Source organism: Cucumis sativus, chromosome 7 (assembly GCF_000004075.3).
Source record: "Cucumis sativus cultivar 9930 chromosome 7, Cucumber_9930_V3, whole genome shotgun sequence".
Classification (NCBI taxonomy): domain Eukaryota; kingdom Viridiplantae; phylum Streptophyta; class Magnoliopsida; order Cucurbitales; family Cucurbitaceae; genus Cucumis; species Cucumis sativus.
Window position 1 is genome coordinate 9,664,146 of NC_026661.2, and position 11,663 is coordinate 9,675,808.

Consider the following 11,663-nt stretch of genomic DNA (forward strand, 5'->3'; position numbering starts at 1 on the left):
TGTTAATCACTAAATTAGTTTAGTTGCAATTAGAGTAAAAATTTGATCATAATTTCATTGCGCATGTCTACCGTTTCTATCATATAGAACCCTTTAGCGACAGAAATAAAGTGTTTTACAAACATAAGACTTGTTTACACAATATAACTTTACTAAACTTATTTAATATTAAAATAGTTAGATTTATGTACTTAAAAAATTAATAAGTACATTTCGTATAAACGACACAAATTTCAAAATCCTACACATACTACAACGAGGAGGAAATAGAAAGATTGCAGTTGAGTAAAACTGTGGAATATATATTAGTCTTATATAAGAATAATACAGACCACGATGCAATGGTACAAACAATGCATCCAACGACAATCGTGTCAAAGAAGTGTACGGTAATTGGATTAACCATGTTTTTAGTCACTTCACAAATACGTACAATTTAGTAACAACCTTAAACTTTCTTTAAGTCCACCTAACGAAAGTCTTTGTCATGGTGGCCCTTAGCGTACCTTCCAATGAATCCCACAAAACTGGCGAACGTTTTGAACCCCTTCTATTGGGACAAATATTGACCCGTTTAAAGATAGCATATTCTCAATCCTTATCGTGCATATTTTCACTATTTTTATATTTTATACAGAATATAAAGTAGACTCTGATACGAACACAACGACACAAAAATCACCAAATTCGAAGTTCAAACGAAGGAGAACAGGCAAATAAAACATTGCGGGCATTTTGTAAATATTGAAGAAGATTGACACGTTTCAGCCTTTCATTCGCGTACGCCTAGCTTCGAAGTCACGAGTTTGAACCTCACCAGACGTGTTTTTAATTCAAATTTCCTAAGGCAAATACGACGTCGTTTTGTCTTACCCGCGCGCGTCCTTTAGACCACGGGTTCGAATCTTACTTCACGAAGGATAATGACGTTTGACACATTCTTCAATTTCAGCAGAAGGATTCTTCAATTACTGTGCGACACTTGGCATAGAATTATTGGCATAGAATTAATGGAAGTAGTCGACGTTGAGGAGATCTGCACGCGTGCATGATGTTAAGAATTAAGAACTGCAAGATCCAACGGGACTTTGTACGTTCTGTGAAACTGTATCACAACATTTTAACCTAGTTCTTATGGTTGTCCTGCATCTGTCGAAATTGGCAAAACTGCACAGATCCCACGTGGCGGTGTGTCTCAAATTTGATTTCACTATACATATCGACACTCTCGAGCAATTATAAATGGTCGTTTTATTATACGCTGCAGAATTGACCTGGTGTCTTTGACGGCACATACATAAAAGTGAATGTTTTTGCAAGTGATCAACTTAGATATCGAACACGGAAGGGCGAAGTGGCGACAAATGTTCTTGGCGACTACCCTATTTGATTATAGGTGAATAAGACAATGGGTGGGAAAAAAGTCCACCCAACTTGGAGCCAAACATGCATATCTTAGAATAAGATTACCCACCATCACATCCCAAGCAAAGAGAGCCTTAAAGGTCAACAAAAATACATTGTATAACTGATCTGACGTTATTGAGATAATATAGTGATGCCTAGATGCAAAATTTAATCATTTTTAAGGGAAAAAGAAAATTCCCCAAGTTGCATTCGGGTGATGAGAGGAAAATTGGGAAGGTCTACAGCGGGAGGAAGAAGGCACTGACAGAGAGACCACCTACCTAATATATCATCATCATGCAATGAAATGAGGTTGTTAGTTAAGGACCTCGTTACTGCTCAAAATCAAAGGACAAAACTTCCTCCGATACATCCAGAATCTCTTCAACTTCAACCTCTTTGGCTTCATATTCCTCTTCTTCATCACTGGCTTCACCATCCCGCAGCTTCTCCCGCAACAACTTCTCTTCTTCATGCAATCTCCTCCATTCATTCAACCACTTGTCCCAATCGTCCTTCAACATTTTCCGTTTCTCACGATCTTGCTCACTCAGTAGCATAGATACATCCTGATCTTCAGCTTCGTACTTCTTAGTGTACTTCTTCAAATTCTTAGCTATCTCTTCCTCTTGCTCGGGACTCAAGAAGGATGGTGGCCTCGGGCGCCATGCAAACTGACACAAGCCATTTTAGAACCAAGGAATTCAACGAGAATCCAAAGAGATTGTTGTTATCGAGAAATGAAACCAAGCTTTTGCCAGCATACACATTCATGAATGATTAAAATTAAACATGTGATTTGCAGAATATAATGGATAAGTTACCTGAAAGAAATGGTCCTTCAAGATTCGATAGAGGAGTTTTCCATTAAAGGACCAAATGTTGAAACCATTTTCCATCTCATGAACCGAAGTTACAGCAGTAGCAACATACCTGCACACAGATGTTAACAACAAAACAAACTCAGGCCATAACCACAAGGTAAAACATTCTGATCCAATGTAAGAAAAATGTGCAAATTAGGATGCCATCTAAATTACCTTCCAGTAGGATCCCATTCAATATCAGTAGCCATGAAATGCTCCGCAGTTGCCATCGTCTCCAGCTCATCAACATTGTAGAATTCCAACTGTCCATTGAAACCTTTCAAGCCAGCAAGAATAATAAAACGTCCACCAGGCGACCAGAAAAGAGCATTGGCCTGCTTGCCTTTGAGCGTTGTAAGTTTTGACACTCGGCCACTGCTGTGTGTGCTTCGCATAGAGTAAAAGCTAATATCCGGCTTTGGGTTATCACCATGAATAACTGCAAACCTGTGACCCTTTGGCTCCCAGGCAAACGCAATGATCTTGTCATTCTTATTCTCAAGCTCCAACACTTCAATGGGAATATCCCGCTCTTTTATGCGGAAAAGCTCAAACCCTGAGTATGTGCTTTTCTTCGTCTTTGTATATCTATCAACCTTGACAGCAAGATAATCCCCATTGCTTTGCCAGTACATTTTGCAATCGCTAACACTAAAAAGATTTTTTTGTCTCAACTCCTCCTTGTTGGGGATCTGGACAAGACTCACCTAAGAAACAAAAGAAGCCCAATGAAAAATTTTTAATTTGAAGATAAAAAAAATAGTTGCACAAACAGTAGCGTACTCACCCTAGCTGGTTGGTTCCCACCACCTAGCTCAGGAACAAACAGTGCAATAATGGGATCTGTAGGTGACCAGCAGAAATCCATAACATTTTCAACCTTCAAAGACTTTTTGTCAACAAGGGAGAAAGTCTCTGTTTCATAGACTGAAATCACATTCTTCCCAATCCTGGCAAAGTATTTATCATCTTTTCCACCATCCCACCTGCAAAAACAACAATTACATTTATATCATCAGCAAGAAAAATAACATTCGAACCATCTTGATAAGCCAGAAAACAACTGAGACAGGAAGACATATCCATAGCAGACATAAGTACCTAAACAAAGGCCAAGATACCCCAGCAACACCACCAGTTCCTCCAGTGACAAAATCATCAGGACTTCCCTTAAAATCTCTCATGACTTTTCCAGTTCTTACATCAAAAATATTGATCACAATCCTCTGAAAGAACATAGAATCACTAATGATGGACAGTTGTAAACACCCTTCAATTGATATATAAACTACGAATAGGAAAAAAATGCTCACATTTGCGTCACGGGGATTGTTGGGCTCATGACTGCTGTAAGTCACCAAATATTTCTCGCCAGGAGAAAAATCGATTAACTTAACCTACATTTATATATTAAAAGATTAAGGCATTTCGGGCGTTGCAAGCACTGTGCAGAAGGACTGGAGAGAAAAACAATAACAAACCTGTTGATGGGCAAAACGCATCAGACGGTTAAAGGTACCTGCTCCTCCCCAAACAGCAGCACCCTGTCGGTGAATTGTCGCTAGGTAAGTCCCCAATGAGGACCACTGCACAAAACTCTCGGTCCAGTACTGTGACAGAAAATACTTGATTCAGCTGGGGTTAAGATCCCAAGAGCAAAGATACCCAATTGTCATTAATACTATATAAAATACCAACACCAAACAAACTATCCACAACCAAGAGAGAGTAGAAACTTTAATCACAAAAATTCGGTTAACACTCAAGACAGGCTATGGGATACTCACTGGACGCTTGTAGACAGGTTCGGGCTTCAAATGCCTAGCATCATTCCAAAATACCTCAGTGTCAGAACCAGAACGAATAACAAACTGATCTCGTGCTTTTTCATCGGTAAGCCACTGTTGAAGATTTTCCTGAAATGTTCAAAAGTAAATAGTGTCATGCTTCCATGAGAGCAAAATTTGATATATAACCTTGCATGGTTCTTTTCTCCCACATATAAATTAGTGTTGAGTTAACCAAAGCTCCCAAATAACCTTCACATTGTTCCATAAACCCCCACCTTTCCTCAGGAAAACATATCACAGGAAGCAGAAAAGATGCAAAATCAAATAACGTTGCAGATAGTTTACCCCAGGAGTGTATGGGTTAATTTCAGGAGGGGCCCACTCATCTGGGACTTTTACAAGTCTATTAAATTCCTCAAACATGTTAACAGTGAAAATATGTGCTCTATCCAGCTTGTACCCATCAGTCTTCTCTTTAGCAAGCTCAGCTTCCTACAATATCACTGAAATTAAATGAGACACTCAATTCATGGATCAGAACTACAGTATTTAGCACAATAGAATTGATTAAGATTATATAAAAAACACAACAAAAAAAAAAACTATAGTAACAAACTGTTGTGCGTAAAATATGCATTACATGCAAATTGCTAGGAAGAGAATAAAATGAAGGTAAACATAATCCTGGATGAAATGCATATCTAGTGATAATCCAAAATAGATGCCCTCAAGCTCAGCTTCCTACAATATCACTGAAATTAAATGAGACACTCAATTCATGGATCAAAACTATAGTATTTAGCACAATAGAATTGATTAAGATTATATAAAAAACACAACAAAAAAAAAAAAACTATAGTAACAAACTGTTGTGCCTAAAATATGCATTACATGCAAATTGCTAGGAAGAAATAAAATGAAGGTAAACATAATCCTGGATGAAATGCATATCTAGTGATAATCCAAAATAGATGCCCTCATTTGACCTAACTTGTTATGTCCATTTAATGTACACTTTCTGAACACTACAAAAAGAAATATTTCAAGAACATTTTAACAAGGTATTATTACCACTAGGCACTAATGATATAACAAAATAATACTGAAACAATCGATACATTAGAAAAATGGACATAACAAGTAAGGTCAAATGAGCGCATCAATTCATGAACATCAATCTCCAATCTCCATCTGTAGTATTCAGGCATTCCACCTCTAAATGAGAAATAGGGTTGTGGCTTGTGGTATAAGAGAGGTGTACTGCACCATTCCAATGGATGCACTGTCAAGAGTTTAAAAATTGAAAGTAACAGCCAGCAGCATCCAAAGGAACTGGATTTCAGGACCAGCTAGAAAGAAGTAAGATGAGGTTGCAGTAAAAGAAAAGGAAAAAGAGGGAAATCAAGTTCACTCAAGATCTGCTAACCCAAATGTCATAATAGACGAAAGAGAGCCTAAAGAAGAAAAGTCTATGGACCAATACCTCAAGTTAGGTAGTTACCATCACTCACCCTTTATTTCCTCCAATTCAACTTAAGTCAATTGACCCCAATTAAGACACGATTTCCCCTTGGTGAGGATCTCATTCCATGATTGACAGCACAAAAGATTGAGCCTTGACAGAATATTCTTCGATCATAATTCCCCTCTTAACCGTTGGCAATTCTTTGCATATTTAATCTCATATATTTATATGCCTTTTCTTTTTGTAATTATCTGCACTTTGTAACTTTCAATATTTAGTCAGTCAACTAGCTGTTGCCGTTAGCATCTCAATCTTTCCATTTGTTTGGAATCTTCATGTAAGTGTTTATATACAGCATATTTGAGATGCTGAAGAAGTCAATAAAATAGTGCATTATTTCACACATACTTGATTAAAATCTTTTTAGTTGCAATTAATTATCACTCTATTGGACTTAATCAAATGTGAGCAAGAACCAAAAGTGGCAAAGATAAGACACTTCCATCTAATCTTAAACAAGTACATTTAGCACGCATCTACATGTGATCGATATATAAAGTTTCGCATCAAAATTAGCAGAGAAAGTACCTGTGGAGTGCCATACTCGATAAAGCAGTAACCTAAAGTTTTTGTTGTAGTAGGGTCTACAGGCATCCACAAACCATCATCCTTAATTACTCCAATCTGTCCAAAAATTTTACGAACAACACCTTCGAGCTTCTCAAACTTCTCCGGAGGAACAACCGGAAGATTGTCAACAACTATAATGTTTCCGAACCCAGAATCGAACTCTAGACTCTCCTCTTGTAGAACCTCTTCGTCATCACTATACATAATTGACAGATACATAAGGAATGTGAGCCACGAAATGGAAAAAACAGGGGAAAAAACTGATAAACCCATCAAAATTCTAATCAAAGAAAAACGTTTCAAAGCCCTAGGGATGAATTAAGATACAAAATCATTTCATGAAAGTATTAAAGGAAGGACCTAATAATTCCGAAATTCTCCCCAGGAGGTAGACGAATGGCGTCAAAATCAACTTGGGAGAGATCTATCCCAAGCCGACCAGCTGAATCCTCAATCTCCTTCATCAACATCACGTCCGCCATGACGAACTAACTAGTTCTGTCGGCGGCAGGAGTAAGGTGAGCGATAGACCTTTCACTGCAATAATTTATTTGATGTACCCTAAGATCATTTTGATAACAGAAAAAAAATTCTGAAAATATAATGAGGAAGATAGAGTTGAAGAACCGACAATTATGAGAAGAGCAGAGAGATGCCAGCGTTGGAGATAGCAGGAAATCGGCGACGGCGAGGATGAGGGACTCCGAGTCCGAAATGGAGAGAGTAAAACAGAATGTGAAGGATTAATACAGATTGAAGAGAGAACACCGTTGAAGCCTGAAGGAGTCGACGAGTTGCCTGCAGAGGAGTTTCAAATGGCGATTGAGTTTGCATACACCCGAAAGGAAGAAGACGATGTGGAAAGTAAAATAAAAATTGGAGGCTCTAAGAATGAGAACTAGGGTTACAAAAAATAAATGGGCCGGTATTCTTTTCTTCTTTTTCTTTTGGAGGGTAATTTTCACAAAAGTCCAAAATCTTAAATAACCCATATATTTTACGTCTAACACTTGAATTAAATTTTTTACAAATATAGTATATTTTAGGGACAATTCTAACATTTCAATAATTATTAATTAGATATTAGGATTATTAATTAGATATTTTATTCGTAATATTATTTAAAATATTTTCTTATTAAAAATGATTTCATAACTTTCTTAATCTAAGAGGACGAATGAAATATGATAATAAGTTTTAAGTATCTTTTCAGTTAACTATAAATCAAAATATATTATAGTATAGGTAATTTTATTCTAATTTGTAATAACCGTATGGTATCTTCTTTCCAAAACTATCTTTTTACCTATTATTTTTCATATTATTGTCATCTCTTGAAGCTTTAAAAAATTCAATCATAAACACCAAAACTAAAAAATTCACAGTAAGTCATTTGTTCTTTTATCCGTTTAAAATTAAATAGTTAAACACCAAAACTACATAATTAGATCATTGAGAGTATATCATCTGCGTATATATCATATATTTTAACGATATACCTCTCATTTTAATGGTTTTCTAATGTGATTTAGTAAATATATACCACATATTATTTATAAATATACTAGTTTTATAATATTATCACAATATATAATAGTTTGTATATGTGATTTATTTTATATATACCGCATCTTGTTTGCATTTATATTAGTTTTATAAATTACCCGTAAAATATAGTACTTTTTAGTTGATGTTTTATAATATATATACTATATATTATTTACAATTATACTAATTTTATAATATTATCGTAATATATAATACTTTGTATATGTGATTTATTATATATATGCCACATTTTATTTACATTTATATTAGTTTGTATATTACTCGTGAGATGTAATACTTTTAGTTGATGTTTTATAAAAGATATAATACGAAATGGATTTGATTTTTTTGAATAGGGAAAGTGAGAAAACTGTTCCATCACTTTCCTATTTTAATGATCCACGATCTTCTCATTATAATTAATATTTATGTATATTTAAAATAATAAAAAATATCATATGGACATATTGGTAATTTAGGCATATTTTTGTGTAATATTGTGGCCCATTTGATACATTTGTGTAAAATAGTAGTAATTTGTGTTTTTTATAATATTATATGGTAAATTAGGCTATATGAGTTAAAAACCCTTTACATTTTGTAGGATTCGAATTACATGTTTGCTCATTTTATATTATTTAATTAATTTATATTTTATATAAATAAATAAAAAAAGTCAATCGTAAATTTTACGGTTTTGGAAAGTAGTGAAAAGTTTTATTACTTTTTATATACCAAAAATATTACAACTATATGTTATTAAATGATATAATTGTAAATAATATGTGGTATATATATAATAAAATATAGTTAAATTAAAAAACTATTATAATAGAAAATAAGATATGGTATATATATAATAAATGAAATATACAACCTATTATATTTTGCTGGAATATTAAAAAATTAATATAATTGTAAATAATATGTGGTATATATTTAATAAATCACGTCAGAAAACGATTATACCTTACAGGTATATGGTTAATTTATAATAAAAATAGATCGATGATATATTGTCATTGTATATTATAGTTTATTACTGTTATCGGATGACATAGTGTAAAATATGTGTATTATATATGTGTTCTTGTAATTAATGGAATGAAGAATAATTGATAAAAACCATAAGTTTAATGAGAACAAAAGGAAAAAATAAAACTCCGACCAAATATGAAAAGATGAACAACGATATTGAAGGCAACGAATTCTACGAAAAAAAACAAGGTTAATGTGAATGATGTTGAATGATGAAGAAAACTAGAAATTTGTGAATGAAAAGTTATAAGGTTAACGGTATGGAGATGAAGGATTGTCGACGACGAAATTTATGGAAAAAATGAAGGTTAACGTTATGGAGTTTAAGGGTTGCCCGCTACGATTGAAAAGTGGGTGGAGGTTGGTGATGGAGATGAAATAATTTTCACGGTTATAATAAATTAATTTCCATAATCATCCATATTAGATTATATTTTGAATTATACTTCATTAAAAAATATTCTCAATATATTACTATAAAAATAACACACATTTATATAAGGAACTAATGAATATCATGATAAATTAAACGTATTTTTAATAAGAAAATAATTTAAAAATTATTACGAATATAATATATAATTAATATGGGTTATAGGGTTAGTATTGTCCAAAAATTATATGAATTCTTAATTAACAAAATAATTTATATTTTAGATCATCTGTGAAAATTCTTAGTCAAGTTAGATTTTTTTGTCTAAGTCTTTCTTTTTTCAATGGCAGTTGTCATTTTCATTTCAGTCTCTATTATTTCCGGTAATAAAAGTATATGTGGCCAATCAAAATTTAGCTCGAATGTAACTTATATGTAAATGACTATTGATCCAATTCTTTTATCTCCACTTTGTATTTAAATAAAATAAAAACAAACAAAATATCATAGTTTAATTTAAATTTGAACTTTTTGTGTCATAAGAAAATTTAAATAGTACACATAAAAATAACTTAACTTTTTTATCTATGTCGATAAGAAATTATCTCAACTAACACTAATGTATGTTCAAAACCAAAAAGTTTTTAGTTTAAATTCACTCATCTAATTTGTATTAAAAAAAATTATCCATATTTACTTTTCTCTCAATTTCTTAGTTTTTTTAGTTATATTTTTCAAAATTCTTTTAATTATTTGTATTTTTTTCTCTCTCACACGTAATGTGGCGAGTACGAGAAAAAGTTCGTGTAGTTAGTCAAGTATGCAATGACTATTGTGACCAATGAAATAGGTATAAGTGTTTAGAGGTGTCACCCCCTTTGAGATCTTGTGCAATCAAGTGAAGGTGTGACCACTTAGACACCCAACACATATCTCACCATGTGATAATGTGTTAAACGCCTAGTAAGTGAAATTCTACCACAATTATCACTTATTTAACGTGTGTCATTAGACTTAGTTAGTTTTAGCAAAAGATTTCATTTTATGAAACGTTCAGATTCTAACTTAATGCTATATTGTCTAATGTTTATAATGCGTGGATTAATTCCACACAAAGCATACAACATATTCAAATGGCTAACCCATAAAAATATCATTTTAGAAATCTTAAGTAAGAAAGTACACCAAAATCCAATGTTAAAGCAAAATATGAATACAAAATAGTTTGAGTACAAATAACTTAGTCACAAAATATTCCCCTTTCGCCCAACTAATCTACATGTTATGCGACAAGACTAAAGGATGTCACTAATAAGAAGATGTAATGCAACTGTGGAACAACAGACGATTAAGACAACAAGTTAAACACTGGATGTTCTTCGCTACCTGGGGGAGAAAACAAAACATTTGAAAGACAAAATGTCTAGTGAGTGGGGATTAAATTAAACATTTGAAATATTCTTTAACACATTTCATTTAAATAGTAGGTTTTTGCAAACACAACGCATAAATCATAAACTTGAAATTCATTTCACAAGCACAACGTGATTGACAAGAATATGCATTTTAAATCCAAAAACCATTTCAAATATTTGAAATCCACAATGCTTAGTTCACAAAGATTCTCTTTAAAAATTAATCTTTGCCTCTCGTAAATCATTTCAACATAAATCATATAGCGTAAATTCACAACGTATCACAAATGTACTCATCACCTCAGTTGAGATGTCATCCATACCTTCTCATCGTTGAGTTAGGTTGTACAAAGTAATCTCAACGCATCAACATGTACAACCAGTTAACATACATGTATAGAGTATTTTCTCATACCATATCATAAAGCAAATATAGGATAATCTTACACCATGAAACAAATGTAAAGTTTCTTATGTTGGGATTTATGTCATAAAACTCGTAGATTGTAAATATAATCTTTATTAATAAAGTGTTATTATTGTAATAATTGTTATTGATTAAATTATTAGTTTTGTCTTAATAACCCAAATCCAATAAACTAACATCCTAAGCTGTTTAATGAGTCTTGAACAGTATGTAGAGACATACATGGATCAATGTTCAAGATCAGCTTAAAGGGTCTGTAGTATAGGGATAAGATTGGGTACCTTATCCTGGTAACATTATTGATACAACTTATTTTGTATTTGATACAAACGCAATGATCCAATGCGTTCGTGTAGTTGACATGCGAGTGAGGGTATTATATGCAATGAGTTTACGTAAGACCAGACCGCGAAATAATAACCACTAGATGTAACTCTGTTAACTAATTAGATTTCTATTTCACTAGGATGACCTAGGTATCTTAGTCTTAATCCTGAGTGTGTTATGAACTTCTGTTCGCGAGGGATTGTCCTTTGATTTATACGGTTGAGAGTGGTCAGATCGCCGACTCAATAAGCTTATCATTTTGGGAACAAAACCGAGTGGGGAGCTGGAAATATAATTACACAATATGAAATTCACTCATTTTCTACTTTAGGGTAAGTAGATGAGTGTTCCCTTAAATGGTGTCTCTAAGTCTTGAA

The 11,663-nt window shown here is 33.2% G+C and overlaps 1 protein-coding gene across 2 annotated transcripts; it reads right to left on the minus strand.

Moving 5' to 3' along the window:
• Positions 1 to 1,437: 1,437 nt before the first annotated feature.
• Positions 1,438 to 7,052, minus strand: LOC101216475 (eukaryotic translation initiation factor 3 subunit B). Of its 2 annotated transcripts, XM_004139711.3 has the most exons (12): positions 6,790 to 7,052; positions 6,519 to 6,695; positions 6,117 to 6,354; positions 4,409 to 4,555; positions 4,061 to 4,189; positions 3,755 to 3,883; positions 3,587 to 3,670; positions 3,375 to 3,499; positions 3,061 to 3,259; positions 2,448 to 2,980; positions 2,232 to 2,340; positions 1,438 to 2,081 (listed from the first exon to the last, which is right to left on the minus strand). In XM_004139711.3, exons 2-12 carry the CDS (start codon positions 6,638 to 6,640, stop codon positions 1,740 to 1,742), a joined length of 2,157 nt encoding a protein of 718 aa, XP_004139759.3. In that variant the 5' UTR covers positions 6,641 to 6,695; positions 6,790 to 7,052; the 3' UTR covers positions 1,438 to 1,739. The 2 variants fall into 2 exon arrangements, with proteins under 2 accessions (XP_004139759.3, XP_031744808.1); XM_031888948.1 differs by lacking the exons at positions 6,519 to 6,695; positions 6,790 to 7,052 and having other exon boundaries at positions 4,409 to 4,566; positions 6,117 to 6,225.
• Positions 7,053 to 11,663: the final 4,611 nt, after the last annotated feature.